This window comes from Pleurodeles waltl, chromosome 11 (genome assembly GCF_031143425.1).
Source record: "Pleurodeles waltl isolate 20211129_DDA chromosome 11, aPleWal1.hap1.20221129, whole genome shotgun sequence".
Taxonomy (NCBI): domain Eukaryota; kingdom Metazoa; phylum Chordata; class Amphibia; order Caudata; family Salamandridae; genus Pleurodeles; species Pleurodeles waltl.
In genome coordinates this window covers 923608915-923630329 of record NC_090450.1, presented here as the reverse complement: position 1 = coordinate 923630329, position 21415 = coordinate 923608915, and the positions used below count along the sequence as shown (strand labels likewise).

The following is a 21415-nucleotide window of genomic DNA, read 5'->3' as shown; positions in this document are numbered from 1 at the left end:
TATTATTCTGCTTTTGTTAAAGGTATTATACAGGTGTTATATTGCAACCCCCAAGGAACTCTGTTAAATAAACTAAAGACAGATGTTTGGATAAATATTTGGATTAGTGGGTGCAAGCCGATGCTGGCGTAAAAATTACACAAATTAATACATGAATGAGAGCCAGATGGTGGATTTGTGTTCCAATGACTGCAGGTCTTTCGCATATGAGTGAGAGATTATGCAGGTGAATGGTTTGATGAATTAAAAGATAGTAGGAATGGATGAAAAAGGGATGTATGAATGAGCACTGGATTACTTTTTCAATAGATACATGAATAATGGATGTGGACAAATGTTTTGAAGAATGGAAAAGGAATGATCTCTGCGTGTTTATTAGATTGTTGCTCTTACGTGACTAAAAGGTGATGGGTTGAGACCTCAACTGATTTCCTCCACAAAGGACCAGGTTCAGAACCCACCTTCATTTCTGATTCCCGCTTCACTTGGTCCATTTGGAGAGCCAGCTGCTCTTTGATCCGAGCAACCTCCTCCTGGTTTTGCTGAGTCACTGTTAGCTGCTTCGATGTATCAGCATTCTATGGTAAAGGTAAACAAAAGTCTTCAGTGAAGTAAAACATGTAGTTGTTCAGAAGAGAAATTCTATTTAAAGCACACCAAAGTCTGAAAGGGGATAAGCAGAAGTGAATGACCTTCTCCACCTGCGACCACACAAGAGTATCACACTGACCCTTTAACCTTAGTGAAAGTAACATCTTCAGGGATATTTGTGAGGCTGAATCAAAATGCCAACAGGAAGTGCGTGTGTCATTGTATAAATGACCCAGCCACATCCAGAGTTCAAGGAAAATTTACTGCGCTACAGTTCAAAGAAAGACACTACACTGACGTGGCATGAGACAGCAACTTTGAAGCTTACAAATACAGTATAGGGGATGAGAGACACCCCGACAATCATCTCAAGCCTCTATGTCGGTGTCACAGGGAGCAGCACCAAACCACTGCATCCGCTCACTCCAACAAAATCCAAGCCAAAATATGGAACCCACAGTGATCACCACAACCACGGCCACAGATGTGTTTTTCAGATCCATCCTGACTAAGAGCTAGAGAGAATGGCTTTTAACAATCACTATGGGAAAGAGGTGGTTTTTGCTCTCTTCTACCCTCTCCACAGATGCTGGGATTTTGTTGCTGCAGACTGCATTTCTATCTCAGAATTAGTAGACAGTGCACACTCCCACAAGTCTACTGCACAGAACCTTATTTTTCTGACTGTTGTCCACATAAAATGTATGATACCTCACTTTCTCCACAATTATGGTGAGATGTGCACCTGTGTGGAGGGATGAGTGATAACTGAGATCATACAAGAAAGCCATCAACCTAAAGCAATATTCAACCTTTACTGCAAAATGACAAACACACACACATATGTGTGTATAATATGATAATATAATATATGGAGATGTTCAGAGTGTAATATGCTATTAACATTGTTGAGTGGGGCAGGGGTCATTATAAGAGGTGAAGCTTAGAGGGGGTCATAATGCCCCTCCCTCAACAATGGACATGACTAGCACCTGCACGTACGGTTTCCACCGGGTGATTTCATTCGTGTGTGGTAGATATAAAAATGCTAATTAACCATAAGCATACAACAAAGGGTTAAATCCGGCTAGTGAGATAAAACAAGGAGTCGGCTTGTGGGTGTGGCCTCTGTTTTCTTGTGTAAAGTTATTGTAGAATGGAATCTGTTAGCCATTAAGCATTGTTTTATTAATTTATTTCCCCTGCACTGTGGTAAACAGTCCATGAATCTGTGTGTATTTCACTTGTTCCAAATAATGTGTTTTTTTGAACCACATTTGTTTTCGATGCACGTCGTGCAAGAGTTAATTTGGGGATTGTTTGGATGTTCTTGTACCCACGGTGTTTAACTTTGTTGGGTTCAGCAATAGGAAGTCCACTCGGTGCATCGGCTAATCAGACACCACAAGGATGCTTACTACCTGACTAAGGAACAGGTAAATAGCATCCTTAGCCCTAATTCAACAGTGTGCTATGGCATGAACTGCAGAATGATAAACCAAGGAAAGATGCCCAAAGGGCAAAACTTGGCAGGTTTCGAATAATATTCAGGAAAGCAACAGAGCTTTTTAAGTAATCTAGAGAATTGGTAGGAATAACAAGTCAAGTCAATGAAGTCTTTATTCGATATTTCATCATAAAAGACATGCTACACGTCATAATACTTATAAAATTATCAGTGCTAACGATTAAATAATAAATACAATATTTCATAAAAGCTACTAAGAACGTATTAAATCTATCTAATGCTTCATTTGTTAAATATTTTAACATATTAAAAAAAAAGAAGAACATTACTTTAAAAACTCAGTTCTAAAGTTCAAGATAATTTATTTATCTAAAACATATAGCTGTTTTAGTAGTTCAGAACGAATTATCCATGCCCACCCCAGGAATTTGGCCACCCCTATTGCTATCGTAGGTGAAAGATCAGTTTTAAGGATCCTACAAGCAGTCTCGGCCGATTGTGTGCCCAGACTTTTGCATAGGGGTACCAACCACTTCTTCCTTGGGGCAGCATATAATGGACAGGCAAAGAACAAATGGCTCACATTTTCCCGCATTTCAGTACACAATGGGCATTTATCTGGGCCTCCAGTGCCCCAGGTTGAGGTTAAACACCTTAAAGGTATTGAGCCCACTCTAACTTGGTGATATAATTTGCGGTCCAGAGGTTTTGTAATAACATCCCAGTACTTTTCAATTGCAGAGACATCTTTCACGTGTACAAAGGTTGTTGTAAGGGAACTACCTATAAGGGATGAGTGTCTTATGCCTACCACCCATTCCCAATATAGTTGTTTCAGCTCTTTTTTTGAAGGAAAAGTAGCTGAGTCTGGGTTGTGCCAAAGGGCACCTAGACCCATGGCACAAAGGGTGGTTCTAATACCCTTAAACCAACCAATCTTATCGGATCCTAGGGTGTCCCTTACCTCGAGGCATGCTTTCGCATATAATAACAGCTCTGGGGTAGACCACAACCTCCGCCAGAAGGCCAAGGGCCGAAATCTGGCTTGATCTTCCACCGGTTGGAGCCCAAGGTCATAAAGGAGCGGGATACGTGGGGATGACCTCGGAAGACCAACCGCCCCTCTTGTAAATCTATTTTGGGCCAGCATCAGTCGGTCCAGATTGCTATAACCCCAAAGCTCTGCCCCATACAAGACTGAGGGAAGAATTTTTGACCCATAGATTTCCATAAGTGGGGACATCGGGCGGGTAAATGATCTTTTATATTCCTTAAGAAGGGCACCGCCTAGTTGAACATGTTTAAGTGCTTGGATATCGATCTGGGGTTTCCAACTAAAATTATCAAATGCACACCCAGATATGTAAATTCATTAGTTTGCTCCAAAATAGCACCACCCATTTTAACCCTTGCCACAGTTTGTGTTCGACCTCTTAGTACCATGAATTTTGTTTTAGAAACATTTACTTCTAGCTCATGCTCGTCACAAAATAATTCAAATCTGAGTAGGGCCTGCTGGAGCCCTTGCCTTGTCTTTGATAATAACAAGGTATCATCCGCGAACATGAGCAATGGTACTTTCATTCCCGCTATCTGGGGAGCATCCGTGGGATGTGTTGCAAAATATTTGGTAACCCCGTTAATAAACAGGGAAAACAAAGTGGGAGCCAGGACACATCCTTGTCTAACACCTTTCAAAACATGGAACCTGTCCGTAACCTCGCCAGGCTTACCCCAGCGGACTTGGGCATAAGTGTATGCATGAAGATTCATTAAGAGTCGCACTAGAGCCCTGGGCATTCCCTGTTCCAGTATGCAATCCCATAATTTAGACCTAGGGACCAAATCGAATGCAGATCTTAGATCCACAAAAGCTGCATACAACTTGCCCTTACCCAAAAAAACTGTTTTCCAATATAAAAGGGCAAAACGAAAGGCTTGATCAAGGGTGCTTACATGAGGTCTAAAACCCGCCTGCAACGGAGTCAAAATATCTGAGTCTGTTATCCATTCCTGTATCCTCCCTAAAATGAGGCGCGCTATGATTTTTTGGATCGCATAAATAAGGCTGATGGGCCGGTAATTTGAGGGTACTGAGCGATCGCCTTTCTTGTGTATAGGAAGGATTTCTGCCCCATACCATGAGTCAGGAATTTTAGCGCCTGCTGCAACTGCATTCACCAGGTGGAGTATATAAGGTACCCACAGGTCCTGGTCTTCCAAAAAAATGTCAGCTGGAATACCATCAGGGCCAGGGGCCCTCCCTTTGGGAATGTTTTGCAGGCAATTGATAACTTCAGTAACTGAGAATATTAACGGCTCGACGGGCTCAAGACAGTAGGGTATAGTCACTTCAACTGTATGACACTTAAACTGATCTTCAAAAAATTTTACCCACTGATGATTAGAGACAGATGCTGGGCTATAGTGGGCGTCCTGCGAGATACCCCATTTTATGAGGTACCAAAACTGTTGCATATTGCGTTTATCACAGGCTTCTGACAGCATAAGCCAGCGTTCCTCGTCCCACTTTTGTTTTGCTTTGCGTTTTGCCTCATTATAGAGTTTTCTACAAGATCTAATCTGGCTATGATTTTTGTTTTTAATAGCCTCAAAGAGAACTCTTTTTGTCTTGCTACACTCTTTATCAAACCAGGTAGTGGATGAGTATTTCTTGGTCCTGGGTTGTTTAGGGATAAATTTGATGAACAACTTTTTAAGTTCCTGAAACAAGTCAGAATGGGTACGTATAAGTTCGCTGTTAATCTCGTCCTGTGAGCCACAATTGTTTAAAAGCTCCACAGAATTAGACACTAAGGTTCTTATCGCCCTGCGGGCCCCAGCGTCCGCAGCTATTTTGGGCCAACGTACCCTGCGCATATCATTGCTCACAATGACCTCTTTATCTGTAATATTAGGACCACTGCCCTCAGACCTTTGGAAGCTGGAATCCCTTAAGGTCAAAACCAGCGGGTCATGGTCGCTCTCTGGGCGTTCCGTAACTAGCATATCAACAACTGCAAACCACTGCCTTACATCGACCAAAATATAGTTGATACGACTACTGTGCCTGCCGTTGTTGAACGTGTGCCTGCCCTTCCTATCTGACTTAACCCTTCCATTAACAGCTCTTAGACCCATATCCAGGCATAGCCCCTTGATATAGGTGGCTGAGTTCGACCACTTAGCAATCGGAGGTATCTCAAGTTGGGGAATACCCCAGGATAGTTCCTCATCCTCGGTGAGCGGGCCGTCCTCAGTACCCAAAGGCTCAAAACATGTATTAAAATCCCCCATCACAATCTTGTGGCCATCGGTCGTTGTTCCTGATAGAATGTCATCCAACAGGAGGAGGGTCGGAGAAACCCTTCCTCCCTGGAGGCCCCCGACATAAATATTAACCAACAGGATGTTTATACCTTGGTTGGACTTTATCTTTAAGGCAATTATGTCTGGACTATCAATTGTCACATCTTCAACTCTTACACCCGCACTTTGGCGGACCCAAATTGTAAGACCTCCAACAGGACGCCCTTTCTGGCCTCTAGTTGCTGGCTTGCTAAAGTTCAGATACCCCACCCGAAATATCGGTGTGATAGCCCATGTTTCCTGGAATGCAATTATATCGCCCTGATCTATGAAGTCCCTCCAATCAGGAATACACTGGCTGGACTCCAGACCGGCTATATTCCAGGATATATACCTTGATAACATATCAACAGGTTCGGCTAAAGCAGAGGGTGGGTCCGTGCTAACATTGGGTAGTGCAGACAATGTACCAACAGGGGTAGTGTCAGGATTATTACTTTGGTCTGTGGCAATAGCCTTCCAACTTATATCTTCTATGTGGGGGGATTTTAATAAAGTTATATTAACTATTTCTTCTCTACCGATCAGTCAATCATTCTCATCTAGGCAGGATAACGGCCCATATCTCCCGGCAGTAATCAAGGGTTCAATGCTTTCTGGTGCGAACCAACCCCTGGGAGGGTTAATGACATTTTTGTTAATCTGGGAGGGCACCTTCACCTCGGGATACACCGTAGGATAAAAATCTGGTAATTCCCACGTGACTATTGGTCCATCTGCAAATTGCGGGCACCAGCCTCTCAAAAATGGGACCACATTAGTACTCCTGAAATTAACTATTACCAGATCACCTGGGATATCTTTAATCATGTGGCCAAGCCAACCCACCCTTCTAACATTTAAAATGTTACCATCAATGGTAGGGGGGAGGGGTCTATTCTTAGTAAGCCAGAAGGCTACTTTGTTTTTTAAGTAATTGTAACCTTCTTTTTTACCTGAACTAAGTTCTGGGACTCCTGATAATATACATACAAATGGAGCGGCCTCCGGTGGGAGATCAATCCTAACATTATAATTATTGTTGTGCTCTCTTGCTTCCTTATGGACTCGAGTTGGTTGAGGCCTACCCTCTAGGGACCCTCGAATCACTTCGGGTTCCCTAGGTATAGTGGGCTCCGCCTCCAAACTTGTTTCGTTACATGGGGCTTTATGTCTTAAACTGCTGCCCGCGAGTATTGCCTGCTCAACACAATTTCCAGATGGTAAATCTAGAGGTACCGTTAGTACATCTGCTGGTGTCGATGTTGCTTGTACCCTCAGACTATGAACCTCTTGGGTAAGTACTTCAATTTTCAGCAATAGTGTGCTAAAAATTTCAGCCATTTTTGTCGCTAACTTATCCTCTACTGTTGCCAGTATATTTTCTATATACTGCCTGTTATGACAGCAACCCACTGGCTTATCAGATCCCCCGTCTAAGATCCCCCGTCTAATCCTTTTGTTTTAATAGTATGGGTTTTTGCTTCGAGGGGCTTTCGAGAATTGCTGACCTTCCCCACTCCTCTTTTGCCCAACGACTTTCTACAAGCCCTAACTGCTCTTACTGGTTGGGGGGGGGGGGGGAGTCTCTGCCATAACCATGGGGCTAGATGGGCTCTCGCCAATTATACCCGTTGAGTCTAAGGGATTAGAATGTATCTGTGTCTCAGTTAGTATCATATCTTTATCAGTGTTGGCGCCCAGATCCTCAAAAGTAGACACTATATGTGGGGAGGAACTAGGGTGTGTCTGGACGGGAGAACCTCCTTTCCCTAGAGAGACTCTGCGATCGCTATTAATCTTTTTAACCACCTTAACCAGGTAGTTATCAAGCATAGTAGCCCCTAGATTTTTGGCGGAGTTATTACAGTTAGCCATCATAGGTTGTTTGCAGTAAATACCACCAGCTATAATTCAGCAACACAAAACACAGAACTGCGCAATCAAGAAGTAATGCAGCTAATTTACAGTTAGTTTACAGTTTAGGCAGAGTCCCGTGCCCAGTCCGGCCTCTGAGGGCCACAGAGCGGTGCAGTGTACCGTGCGGTGTACCTTGTTGCAATTTAAGTGCCCGGGGGGCGTAACAGCACTTCCACGCCACTTGGCGCACAGGAAACCCAGGGGATTCTGGGTATTGTAGTCCTCCCAGCGTGTTTTGGCAGGCAGCCTGCAACGGCGGCTAGTTGCGGTGGTACTAGCCGACAGCCCTGTGACCTTGTTCGACCATCTGTAGGCTTGAAGAAGCTGACTGTACAGAGGAGTTTTGTCCTGCACTGGATCGAGGCTCAGCAGGCCGCTGTTGTGGAGGGCGTGGTTCTCGGATGGTTTTCCCACTAGATTACTGAGACGATCAAGTTCACTGAGGTCCCGGGTCACCGCTCCCAGCCCCTCCTGCACGCCCCCTAGGTAGGCTTTCTCGCGCTTACTCGCGCTCCTCCAGGCCCCCCTTGCTCCTGAGCCCGTCCTTCAGGCAGTCGAAGTCAGTCGAAGTCAGTCGAAGACGTGGGTGACACAGGAGCGCAGCGCCTGCACGGCCGCAATGGCCTCTCTCCTCCCGGAATCCCTCGAAGCGCAACTCGTGGGACCCCGCACAATCCACGAAGGGCGCAGCTACGGGCGGCGCACAGAGGTACGAGGAGGGCAGAGCCTATCCGTGCACAGAGGGTCCGTGCATACGAGCCCTGGACGCAGTCTTGTGGGAGACGTCTTCTGTTCGCCTCAAGGTGCGAGTTACTATTCGGGGCAAGACAGTTACTCAGCGTGCAAGGGGAGGAGGACTGTGGACTCCTCAGCTTCCTGTCACCGGCCGCATGGGCTGCCCCCGTGCACGCGTGGGGTGGAGGACTGACTGCAGGGGTGGTTCTGTCAAGCTGTGGCTCCCAGTGCCCGTTGGGGTGACAGTCTGCAGGGGGGGGGGGCGTTTTGCCAGGGGCAGGGTGGAGGGAACGCCTGGGGCTGCCTCCAGGGGTTCTGTGGGGACAGCTCCCTGTCTCCTGCCGCGGGCACCTCAGGGGGCTCCTCGGGCTCCTCCGCACGCCTCTTTCCCGCTCTTTCCCGCTGCCTAGCAACGGTATCCCCTACTCCTGCTCTGATGACCCTGCTGCCGTGCTCTGGGCGGGGGTGCGCAGCGCTGATTTGCGCAGTGCTGAGGCGCTCCCGGGGTCCGGGTGGCGGGCGGCTCCTACTGGGGGAGCTGTGCCGGAGTTTTGGTACCCGGGAGGTACTGCTCCGTCGCTGCCAGGGGGGCCTGCTCCTGGTTGGGGGCTGGGTCTCCTCGTCGGGGTCTCCGGGGTGCTTTTGGTCCTCGTCGGTGGTCACCGCTCCCCGGGCTATGGTGCGGTGCGGGCTCGTCCTCTCCGTGGCCGGGCAGTTGAGAGTTTTCACTTCCGGGTTAAGCACCTTGTCTGAGGAGCCGCTCAATCCAGCTCCAAGCCCCGCACCTCGAGCCACGAGCCACCCGAGATTTTCCTTTGCGAAGTTTCCCCCACGGGCCCTCGAGCCCCCCCAAATGCAGCAGTAGCGGTGGCGGCGGCAGCGTCCGTACTCCGCGCCGCACCGCGCTGCACTCCGACGTGAGCCACCCGGCACCAGCGTGAGTACAGCGTTTCCCCGTGAGCTCAGCGTTTCCGACAAAACGATGTGGCTTATCACTTCTGTGGCTTATCACTTCAGCTGCAGTTTCTTCAGTAAGAAGGTGAAGTAAAGGATACAGAGGATGTAGGAATAACAATAAAATGGTATTTGAATCATGACGTCCATCACCTGGTTTAGCAAAAGGCTCACAGCGAAGGCTCTAATTGGTAATAAGGTCTGACCTGGAAGAAAAAAAAACTCAGCAGCCTTTCGTATAACAATGTTCCACGAGCCTTCTGCTTGGTCCTTCTCCAGGCAATATTTACTATGTCACACATCTGAGATTGTTTATTCGATTGAGCAATTGCTGCTTCACAGATGCATGTACTAAAAGGCATACATAAGCACTCTGAGGGCACTGCACTAAACACTGCTCTCCACCTTAAGTTAAAAAAAACACTACAGCACAGGGTGCAGAATACGAGTGACAGCAAATTAAACCATGATAATGCCCAAAAAACTACTCAATAAAGCTATGATAGTACTGGACATTCATACACACAACCGGTTTGCTGTAGGTGTGAAAGTGCCAATCAAGAATCCTGATTCTCTGCAGATGGACTTTCAGTAGAGATCAAAAATGGACGATTTCTAAGGCCAGAGTGGGCACCACGTACCTTTCTTAGGAGGTCGGCGTGGGTTTTTATCAGGTCACTGTGCTTCTCTTTAAGCTTGGTGTAGCGCACTTCTGTTGCTTGCGCTTTCTCTGTCAAAGGAAAAATCAAGATAACTCAACGTTGGATGGTAGCGCTCTTTCCCCTTCATGTCACCTCACCAAAAGCAAAGAATTATAAAAGAAAACACAATGTTGCAGATTAAGCATATAAAGAAACAAATTCACATCCTTATGTCCGACAAGAAGAATTAAGTTAGTGATAAAGTGTATGCTAGAATTAAAACAAGTGCAATGCCTTATACCAAACAAAGACAATTAATGTAGAGATAAAGTGAATATTAAACTGACCTACCACACTCACCCCTTACTTATTTGGAGAGCAGCCGAAATACAGAGGGGGGGGAAGGTGTGTGTAGGAGGCTGGACTGGCTTGTAGTGAGTACCAAGGGGTACTTGCACCTTGCACCAGGCCCAGTTATCCCTTATTAGTGTATAGGGTGTCTAGCAGCTTAGGCTGATAGATAATGGTAGCTTAGCAGAGCAGCTTAGGCTGAACTAGGAGACGTGTGAAGCTACTACAGTACCACTTAGTGTCATATGCACAATATCATAAGAAAACACAATACACAGTTATACTAAAAATAAAGGTACTTTATTTTTATGACAATATGCCAAAGTATCTTAGAGTGTACCCTCAGTGAGAGGATAGGAAATATACACAAGATATATATACACAATAGCAAAAATATGCAGTATAGTCTTAGAAAACAGTGCAAACAATGTATAGTTACAATAGGATGCAATGGGGACACATAGGGATAGGGGCAACACAAACCATATACTCCAAAAGTGGAATGCGAACCACGAATGGACCCCAAACCTATGTGACCTTGTAGAGGGTCGCTGGGACTATTAGAAAATAGTGAGAGTTAGAAAAATAACCCTCCCCAAGACCCTGAAAAGTGAGTGCAAAGTGCACTAAAGTTCCCCTAAGGACAAAAGAGTCGTGTTAGAGGAATAATGCAGGAAAGACACAAACCAGCAATGCAACAACTGTGGATTTCCAATCTAGGGTACCTGTGGAACAAGGGGACCAAGTCCAAAAGTCACAAGCAAGTCGGAGATGGGCAGATGCCCAGGAAATGCCAGCTGCGGGTGCAAAGAAGCTTCGACTGGACAGAAGAAGCTGAGGTTTCTGCAGGAACGAAAACGGCTAGAGACTTCCCCTTTGGTGGACGGATCCCTCTCGCCTTGGAGAGTCGTGCAGAAGTGTTTTCCCGCCGGAAGGACGCCAACAAGCCTTGCTACACGCAAATCGTGCGTTTGGCGTTTTTGGACGCTGCTGGGGCCCAGGAGAGACCAGGAGGTCGCACATTGGACCTGTAGAGAGAAGGGACGTCGAGCAAGACAAAGAGCCCTCCCTGAAGCAGGTAGCACCCGGAGAAGTGCCAGAAACAGGCACTACGAGGATGCGTGAAACGGTGCTCGCCGAAGTTGCACAAAGGAGTCCCACGTCGCCGGAGACCAACTTAGAAAGTCGTGCAATGCAGGTTAGAGTGCCGTGGACCCAGGCTTGGCTGTGCACAAAGGATTTCCGCCGGAAGTGCACAGGGGCCGGAGTAGCTGCAAAGTCGCGGTTCCCAGCAATGCAGCCCAGCGAGGTGAGGCAAGGACTTACCTCCACCAAACTTGGGCTGAAGAGTCACTGGACTGTGGGGGTCACTTGGACAGAGTTGCTGGATTCGAGGGACCTCGCTCGTCGTGCTGAGAGGAGACCCAAGGGACCGGTGATGCAGCTTTTTGGTGCCTGCGGTTGCAGGGGGAAGATTCCGTCGACCCACGGGGGATTTCTTCGGAGCTTCTGGTGCAGAGAGGAGGCAGGCTACCCCCACAGCATGCACAAGCAGGAAAACAGTCGAGAAGGCGGCAGGATCAGCGTTACAGAGTTGCAGTAGTCGTCTTTGCTACTATGTTGCAGGTTTGCAGGCTTCCAGCGCGGTCAGCGGTCGTTTCCTTATCAGAAGGTGAAGAGAGAGATGCAGAGGAACTCGGCTGAGCTCATGCATTCGTTATCTAAAGTTTCCCCAGAGACAGAGACCCTAAATAGCCAGAAAAGAGGGTTTGGCTACCCAGGAGAGAGGAAAGGCTACTAACACCTGAAGGAGCCTATCACAAGGAGTCTCTGACGTCACCTGGTGGCACTGGCCACTCAGAGCAGTCCAGTGTGCCAGCAGCACCTCTGTTTCCAAGATGGCAGAGGTCTGGAGCACACTGGAGGAGCTCTGGACACCTCCCAGGGGAGGTGCAGGTCAGGGGAGTGGTCACTCCCCTTTCCTTTGTCCAGTTTCGCGCCAGAGCAGGGGCTAAGGGGTCCCTGAACCGCTGTAGACTGGCTTATGCAGAATTGGGCACATCTGTGCCCAACAAAGCATTTCCAGAGGCTGGGGGAGGCTACTCCTCCCCTGCCTTCACACCATTTTCCAAAGGGAGAGGGTGTCACACCCTCTCTCAGAGGAAGTTCTTTGTTCTGCCATCCTGGGCCAGGCCTGGCTGGACCCCAGGAGGGCAGCTGCCTGTCTGAGGGGTTGGCAGCAGCAGCAGCTGCAGTGAAACCCCAGGAAGGGCAGTTTGGCAGTACCAGGGTCTGTGCTACAGACCACTGGGATCATGGGATTGTGCCAACTATGCCAGGATGGTATAGAGGGGGCAATTCCATGATCATAGACATGTTACATGGCCATATTCGGAGTTACCATGGTGAAGCTACATATAGGTAGTGACCTATATGTAGTGCACGCGTGTAATGGTGTCCCCGCACTCACAAAGTTCAGGGAATTGGCTCTGAACAATGTGGGGGCACCTTGGCTAGTGCCAGGGTGCCCTCACACTAAGTAACTTTGCACCCAACCTTTACCAGGTAAAGGTTAGACATATAGGTGACTTATAAGTTACTTAAGTGCAGTGTAAAATGGCTGTGAAATAACGTGGACGTTATTTCACTCAGGCTGCAGTGGCAGGCCTGTGTAAGAATTGTCAGAGCTCCCTATGGGTGGCAAAAGAAATGCTGCAGCCCATAGGGATCTCCTGGAACCCCAATACCCTGGGTACCTCAGTACCATATACTAGGGAATTATAAGGGTGTTCCAGTAAGCCAATGTAAATTGGTAAAAATGGTCACTAGCCTGTCAGTGACAATTTGAAAAGAAATGAGAGAGCATAACCACTGAGGTTCTGATTAGCAGAGCCTCAGTGAGACAGTTAGTCACTACACAGGTAACACATTCAGGCACACTTATGAGCACTGGGGCCCTGGGTTACCAGGGTCCCAGTGACACATACAACTAAAACAACATATATACAGTGAAAAATGGGGGTAACATGCCAGGCAAGATGGTACTTTCCTACACAACCCCCCCCCCCCCCAAACGAAGGACAATAAGACTAGCCATGACCTGATGAGTCTTCATTGTCTAAGTGGAAATATCTGGAGAGTCCATCTGCATTGGAGTGGCTACTCCCAGGTCTATGTTCCACTGTATAGTCCATTCCCTGTAGGGATATGGACCACCTCAACAATTTAGGATTTTCACCTTTCATTTGTTTTAGCCAAAGTAGAGGTTTGCGGTCTGTCTGAACTTTATCCTGTACTGTTCAGTGGTTAAGCCATAACCATCCAGGAGTGCATTCTTAAGAACTTGGAAATTATTAGCATCATTTTCTTTTACAGTAAGGAGCCTATCCCTACCTTTTCCACTAAATGATAGCCATAGGATAGCAGCCCACTGCCTTTGAGGGACATCCTGTACAACACAGGCCCTCTCAAGTGCAGCAAACCACTTGTTAATGTCATCACCCTCCTTATAAGGGGGAACTATCTTGTGCAGATTCCTGGAATCATGCTCTTTTGCAGGATGACTATGGGGAATACTGCTGCTGCCACCATGGGTATCTAAACCCAACTTCTGTCTTTCCTTCTCTAATTCAAAAGACTGTCTAGCCAAATCCAGCTGTTGCTTTTTAAGCTTCAGTCTGGTTTGTTCCACCCTCAACTTATTGAGTTCCCTCTCTAACATTCTGTCATCAGGGTTGGTGGGAGGGACATTTCTAGAAACAGAGCTATGATGGGAATGAACAGAAGGAGACCTGTCCCTTACAGAAGCCAACTTAACAGCTTGGTTTACAGAAACATTACTACCAGTATGGTGAGAATACATGCTTTTGCTATGATGTGAGACAACACTATTTCTATGGTGTGGCTCATCATCCTTACCATATATGCTAGATTGTCTAGTAATGGGCAGGCTAGGAAGTTTCTTTCCTGAATCTTTTCCTGGGGGAGTCCCTGAATCAGATTGAGAACTATTAGGTACTTTTTCAACAGATGGGGCACCTATGGCCTTATCCTGTTCTCTAAGCATGTTAATTAACAGTTCCAAGGCAGGATTCTTCCCTACACTCAAACCTCTCTCTATACAGAGACTCCTTGCTCTTTTCCAGCTAAGGTTGTCATATGCAAGTTTGGACAGATCAACACTTTGGCCTGTGCCAGACATTTTTTAGAGAGAGTTAAAGTGATAGAGAAAGAGACAAAAGTTTTCAGAACTTTTTGGAAAGACAGAAAAAAAACTTTTTAAACTTTTAAGAACTTTTTGAAAGTTTAGAAGTACTTTTCAGCACTTAGAAAAGAGTGAAAAGAGGAAATGCAAAACTTTTTGGCTATGTGTATATACACTGACCTTGTTTTGTATATTTTTCTCTTATGAAAAGTACAATGACAAGAGTGGTAAGTAGTGTCAAGCACTTATCCCACCACTGCACAACCAATGTAGGAGGCTGGACTGGCTTGTAGTGAGTACCAAGGGGTACTTGCACCTTGCACCAGGCCCAGTTATCCCTTATTAGTGTATAGGGTGTCTAGCAGCTTAGACTGATAGATAATGGTAGCTTAGCAGAGCAGCTTAGGCTGAACTAGGAGACGTGTGAAGCTACTACAGTACCACTTAGTGTCATATGCACAATATCATAAGAAAACACAATACACAGTTATACTAAAAATAAAGGTACTTTATTTTTATGACAATATGCCAAAGTATCTTAGAGTGTACCCTCAGTGAGAGGATAGGAAATATACACAAGATATATATACACAATAGCAAAAATATGCAGTATAGTCTTAGAAAACAGTGCAAACAATGTATAGTTACAATAGGATGCAATGGGGAAACATAGGGATAGGGGCAACACAAACCATATACTCTAAAAGTGGAATGCGAACCACGAATGGACCCCAAACCTATGTGACCTTGTAGAGGGTCGCTGGGACTATTAGAAAATAGTGAGAGTTAGAAAAATAACCCTCCCCAAGACCCTGAAAAGTGAGTGCAAAGTGCACTAAAGTTCCCCTAAGGACAAAAGAGTCGTGTTAGAGGAATAATGCAGGAAAGACACAAACCAGCAATGCAACAACTGTGGATTTCCAATCTAGGGTACCTGTGGAACAAGGGGACCAAGTCCAAAAGTCACAAGCAAGTCGGAGATGGGCAGATGCCCAGGAAATGCCAGCTGCGGGTGCAAAGAAGCTTCGACTGGACAGAAGAAGCTGAGGTTTCTGCAGGAACGAAAAGGGCTAGAGACTTTCCCTTTGGTGGACGGATCCCTCTCGCCTTGGAGAGTCGTGCAGAAGAGTTTTCCCGCCGGAAGGACGCCAACAAGCCTTGCTACACGCAAATCGTGCGTTTGGCGTTTTTGGACGCTGCTGGGGCCCAGGAGGTCGCAAATTGGACCTGTAGAGAGAGGGGACGTCGAGCAAGACAAGGAGCCCTCCCTGAAGCAGGTAGCACCCGGAGAAGTGCCAGAAACAGGCACTACGAGGATGCGTGAAACGGTGCTCGCCGAAGTTACACAAAGGAGTCCCAAGTCGCCGGAGACCAACTTAGAAAGTCGTGCAATGCAGGTTAGAGTGCCGTGGACCCAGGCTTGGCTGTGCACAAAGGATTTCCGCCAGAAGTGCACAGGGGCCGGAGTAGCTGCAAAGTCGCGGTTCCCAGCAATGCAGCCCAGCGAGTTGAGGCAAGGACTTACCTCCACCAAACTTGGGCTGAAGAGTCACTGGACTGTGGGGGTCACTTGGACAGAGTTGCTGGATTCGAGGGACCTCGCTCGTCGTGCTGAGAGGAGACCCAAGGGACCGGTGATGCAGCTTTTTGGTGCCTGCGGTTGCAGGGGGAAGATTCCGTCGACCCACGGGAGATTTCTTCGGAGCTTCTGGTGCAGAGAGGAGGCAGGCTACCCCCACAGCATGCACAAGCAGGAAAACAGTCGAGAAGGCGGCAGGATCAGCGTTACAGAGTTGCAGTAGTCGTCTTTGCTACTATGTTGCAGGTTTGCAGGCTTCCAGCGCGGTCAGCGGTCGTTTCCTTATCAGAAGGTGAAGAGAGAGATGCAGAGGAACTCGGCTGAGCTCATGCATTCGTTATCTAAAGTTTCCCCAGAGACAGAGACCCTAAATAGCCAGAAAAGAGGGTTTGGCTACCCAGGAGAGAGGAAAGGCTACTAACACCTGAAGGAGCCTATCACAAGGAGTCTCTGACGTCACCTGGTGGCACTGGCCACTCAGAGCAGTCCAGTGTGCCAGCAGCACCTCTGTTTCCAAGATGGCAGAGGTCTGGAGCACACTGGAGGAGCTCTGGACACCTCCCAGGGGAGGTGCAGGTCAGGGGAGTGGTCACTCCCCTTTCCTTTGTCCAGTTTCGCGCCAGAGCAGGGGCTAAGGGTCCCTGAACCGGTGTAGACTGGCTTATGCAGAATTGGGCACCTCTGTGCCCAACAAAGCATTTCCAGAGGCTGGGGGAGGCTACTCCTCCCCTGCCTTCACACCATTTTCCAAAGGGAGAGGGTGTCACACCCTCTCTCAGAGGAAGTTCTTTGTTCTGCCATCCTGGGCCAGGCCTGGCTGGACCCCAGGAGGGCAGCTGCCTGTCTGAGGGGTTGGCAGCAGCTGCAGTGAAACCCCAGGAAGGGCAGTTTGGCAGTACCAGGGTCTGTGCTACAGACCACTGGGATCATGGGATTGTGCCAACTATGCCAGGATGGTATAGAGGGGGCAATTCCATGATCATAGACATGTTACATGGCCATATTCGGAGTTACCATGGTGAAGCTACATATAGGTAGTGACCTATATGTAGTGCACGCGTGTAATGGTGTCCCCGCACTCACAAAGTTCAGGGAATTGGCTCTGAACAATGTGGGGGCACCTTGGCTAGTGCCAGGGTGCCCTCACACTAAGTAACTTTGCACCCAACCTTTACCAGGTAAAGGTTAGACATATAGGTGACTTATAAGTTACTTAAGTGCAGTGTAAAATGGCTGTGAAATAACGTGGACGTTATTTCACTCAGGCTGCAGTGGCAGGCCTGTGTAAGAATTGTCAGAGCTCCCTATGGGTGGCAAAAGAAATGCTGCAGCCCATAGGGATCTCCTGGAACCCCAATACCCTGGGTACCTCAGTACCATATACTAGGGAATTATAAGGGTGTTCCAGTAAGCCAATGTAAATTGGTAAAAATGGTCACTAGCCTGTCAGTGACAATTTGGAAAGAAATGCGAGAGCATAACCACTGAGGTTCTGATTAGCAGAGCCTCAGTGAGACAGTTAGTCACTACACAGGTAACACATTCAGGCACAGTTATGAGCACTGGGGCCCTGGGTTACCAGGGTCCCAGTGACACATACAACTAAAACAACATATATACAGTGAAAAATGGGGGTAACATGCCAGGCAAGATGGTACTTTCCTACAGTGTGGCTACTGAACATTTTATCATTTCCATTGACGTTCAGCAGTTACTAGAGTACTTCAAAGTAATTCGGTCACCATTACTACGAGCAAAACATTGCCTCCATACAGCGAAGCTGACATGCAGAATAAGGCCTTCGTAACCTTCCCACCATGATAATGTCCCTATGTTTTGCAACCTAAATGTAGTGGCAGAACTAAGCTGTAATGGAATTACCATTCCCGCTTATGTAGCCCCAATTCCGAATGAGGGTTCCAGTCTGCAAGACCCAAAGTTGCACCAAACAGACCCTCTTCAGCTTTGGTCTGACTACTAGGTGCACAACTTAGACAGGGAGCCAGCCATCGCTGTGGCACTGTAATGACCAGGGACATCGTTGAGCCACAAGGCCTTTTCACCGCCATGTGTTGCTAAGAACATGGATCATGAAGACAACTGCCTGCACGTACTATGGGAGAGTAGCTCGCATGTTGTGTGGACCACTGAACTGAACTGAGAGATCTGAACAGGCAATAAAGGGATTGACTCTTGTGCGGCCTACTTTCTGCGTCCGTGTAGAGAGCCTGCGTCTTCTCATTCTCAAGCCTCAGTTTCTTCAGGTTCTCCAGCTCGTCGCGCAGTTGCTCGTTGTCCACCAGGGCCTTCTGCTTCTGTTTGCGCTGCTCCTCCAGCTCCGCCTCAAGACTGTTAATTTGGCTCTTTAGTTGCGTGATGTACCTCTGGGCCTGCAGGGAAAGAGTGGAAGACGTATGGAACTAGAGAAACTTGCAAGGAACAGGGCATTTTCATTCAAATCAAAACAAGTCGACATTTTCAGCAGCAAAACATCCAAGCCTATCCCAAGTCTTCCGAACGAAGGGCCTATATGCCGTATGAAATACAGTCACAAAATGACAATCAACTAATGTATTTTGAGTTTCAGACGTCTGATAAACTTTAAAAAATCTATTTTTATTTTCTGAAAATCACCAAAATTGCCAGGGCAAAAGCCAAGGCCCTTATTTAACAATGAAAGATCATGTGATGTTAATACTGTGTTTGACAGATTGTTGATAGAGATAGTACCCTCATTCTTATCTTTTATTTCTCCTTGATCCATGACCTGGCTCTCATTCCCTTTCTTTCCTCTGCAGTTACCTCCTCTCTTACCCCTCCTTGTTTTGCGTTTTCTTCTTTTCGGTGGTTCATTTCCCATTGTCCTGGTAATGGTGATGGGTTTTAGCAACTAAATCTGTCAATAGACAGGTTACATGATATTCATGTCTGTGAATAGTTATAATTGTATCCTTCACAGCCCTGAGGAAGTCAGTGAGATTATCCTCTCGCATGACGAAACACGTGTTGGCTGTTGGTTTTTTGACCGTGTACAAGGAGAACAATCCTCAACAATAAACAGAAGAATGGATTTAAGCTGCTGACTACTGACAACATTTATTTTGAGTATAACTTGGATTACAAGAAGAAGTCACTACTTGTGTTAAACACGGACACTAAAGTTTCTTGTCATTTGCACGAGTGCCTTGGTCCCTTTTGAATCTTATTTGTTTCTCCCGAGAAACTTTGGAGGAGTTGGGAGGACCCTCCTTCCAGGAGCACTGTGTCATTATTTATTGGCTCATAAATACTATTTGGTGATTTTCTGTGAGCGCCTTTCCTATAACCAATTCCCCCATTCCTTTTCTTCATTTATAATGTATTTTTTTGTTCCGCATACTTTCATCTGTCACCCATAACAACAGCAGATTTTGATCAACTGCAGACTTTCATCATCTCAGACTAGGTGGAGCTTGTTAAAAGAAACTTTTTTGTTAACCTAATTTTAAATTTAACAAATGCCTTTAAAAATAGCTTTGTGGGGGTACTTTTATGATCCCCATATGAGCTGTAGAATCTTCTCCACTTCCATTGTTACTAAGTACTTTGACCACCCATCATCCTCATTAACATGTTATTGTACCTTCCTTTACTGCTCCATGCCATGTATGCAAGGATCCACTGCTGCTCTAGAACATTTCATTGACTAGCTGGCTGGCTGGCTGATTTGAGGCTCTTTCATTTTTTATCAATTTTATTTTATTTCTTATCAATTTCCTGAGTCGTAGGGTGAGGTCAAGGTTTTGTTTTTAAATTTTACATACAGAATGGAAATCTGTTTATTCTGTTTAATCCATGCACCATCTGGTTAATGTATGCACTATCAGGCATGGCAGATAGCCTCTGAAAGCACCAATTCCTTTAGCCACCCTGCACAAGGGAACTGGATATTAAGGATGCTTGTTCTGTGAAGACTTTCATTTCCCAGCAAGGTTCAGCTTGAAATGATTTGTATTTTAATGCATTTCTCATCATTACATAAATGCCATTAGCATCCTACACAACATTCAAATCATTTTGTCTTCATTCAGTGAGTTGTGCTTTTGGGAGGTTTCCCTACTGCCACCTACACTAATAGTCTGCACAGGCCAGCCACCTTCTGGTCTTAATTTGACTAAAAAAACTCCCACATTTATGATACAGCTCTCCAATAATAAATGTGTAATCTAATGCAGCAGCTGAAAACCAAATTCACAAAATACGTTGTCCAACCATATGGAACCTAAAAGCACAAGACAAAAAGTTAACCTTGTGGCGGAAATTCCTATTCCCGATTCAAAGACCCACGATTTGCAGATTTATAACACTGCAAACTGGGCTTGGTGTCAATCACAGCATGGTGGATCTTCTGCAGTGTTAGGTCAGGGAATGGTGGGGGGACACAGGTGCATTCCATGGAGAGGCAGGGGGTGATGACTGGGAAGATGGTGGAACCCACAGTCATTCATGTGAATATTCACAAATATTGCCAATATTGTTCCACCCACTAGCACACACAAACTCACTTGTATAAAAAGATGGATTATGTGTGCAAATAGGATGGATGATTAAAAAAAAAATCTCTATGCAGATAAACATTTCCTCAACAGTTGGGCTGTCTGCAAGCAGTCCTCAGGAGTAAACACAGGACTGTAGGAGTAAGCCGGTAAATATATAGTTGCTTTGATTTCCAGGCAAACAACTGGTGTTTTCTGTGAATCATTTCATAGTTGTAAATCGTCAGAGATAGTTACGATGCTTAGATTTCATACTTTTTTCAAATTAATTTAAGAATTAAGACTTCAGAAAACAGTTACACAAGTGGGTTTTGGCACATCACCATATTTAAAGAAGCCACTTACCTTTATCAATTGATTTGATATGAACAGAGAAACGTCTGCTACACCTCTAGGTTTACCATTAATGTTGTTTTCCTTATACTGTTTCCTTCATGTTTAAACGTCACGTATAATCATGTGATTGCACTCTTGGGTCAAAATCTTTTGAGATCACTAAGCCAACTCACAGGAATATCTTGACATTTGTTGGATGAATGTCTCAGGAGAATCAATCACTGCTTCTCTACTTCTGGAGACAGTGAGGTGAAATATGTTTTCAGAACAAAATGTTCTCTTTTCAAGCGTTTCATTTCAAAGGGTAGATGATAAGTGACCAATAATTTCCTGATCTAGTTTCCCCATTGCAAAATGTAGTTTATGTGTTATGCGAGAGCCTAATCCACAATCAATTCTTTGTTTTGTGAGCAGATTGTTGAAACTGAAGTCTGTTTCAATCCATGCATGTACGTATGGATATTTATATAGTGCAATCCTAACTAAGGAGCAATGGAGTTCTGTACAGAGAAGCGCCCAGAGTGCATACACAGGGAGTGGACACAATTAAGGCTGTAGAACAAAGTCATGAAGGGGGCAGGGGTGGCAGGCTGTGGAAATTCCAAGGGGCTTTGTTGAAATTAGCTGCATTCAACAGAGCATTTTGCCCAGATTTCAAACATTCCACAGCATTATAATATTGCATTATTGAATGATATTTGAGGGCTATGGAAAATGCAAATTCACACTGTATTTTCAATTAACAGCTGTACC

General features: G+C 46.1%; 1 protein-coding gene across 1 annotated transcript in view; it reads right to left on the bottom strand.

The window, feature by feature from the left end:
* Positions 1-21415, bottom strand: part of HIP1R (huntingtin interacting protein 1 related) — a 360114-nt gene that overhangs the window by 132883 nt on the left and 205816 nt on the right. The window contains exons 14-16 of the mRNA XM_069214961.1: positions 17998-18181; positions 9658-9746; positions 462-578 (exon numbers count right to left, since the gene is read on the bottom strand). Coding sequence (XP_069071062.1) covers positions 462-578; positions 9658-9746; positions 17998-18181 — 390 coding nt within the window. The remainder of the gene's footprint in view (positions 1-461; positions 579-9657; positions 9747-17997; positions 18182-21415) is intronic.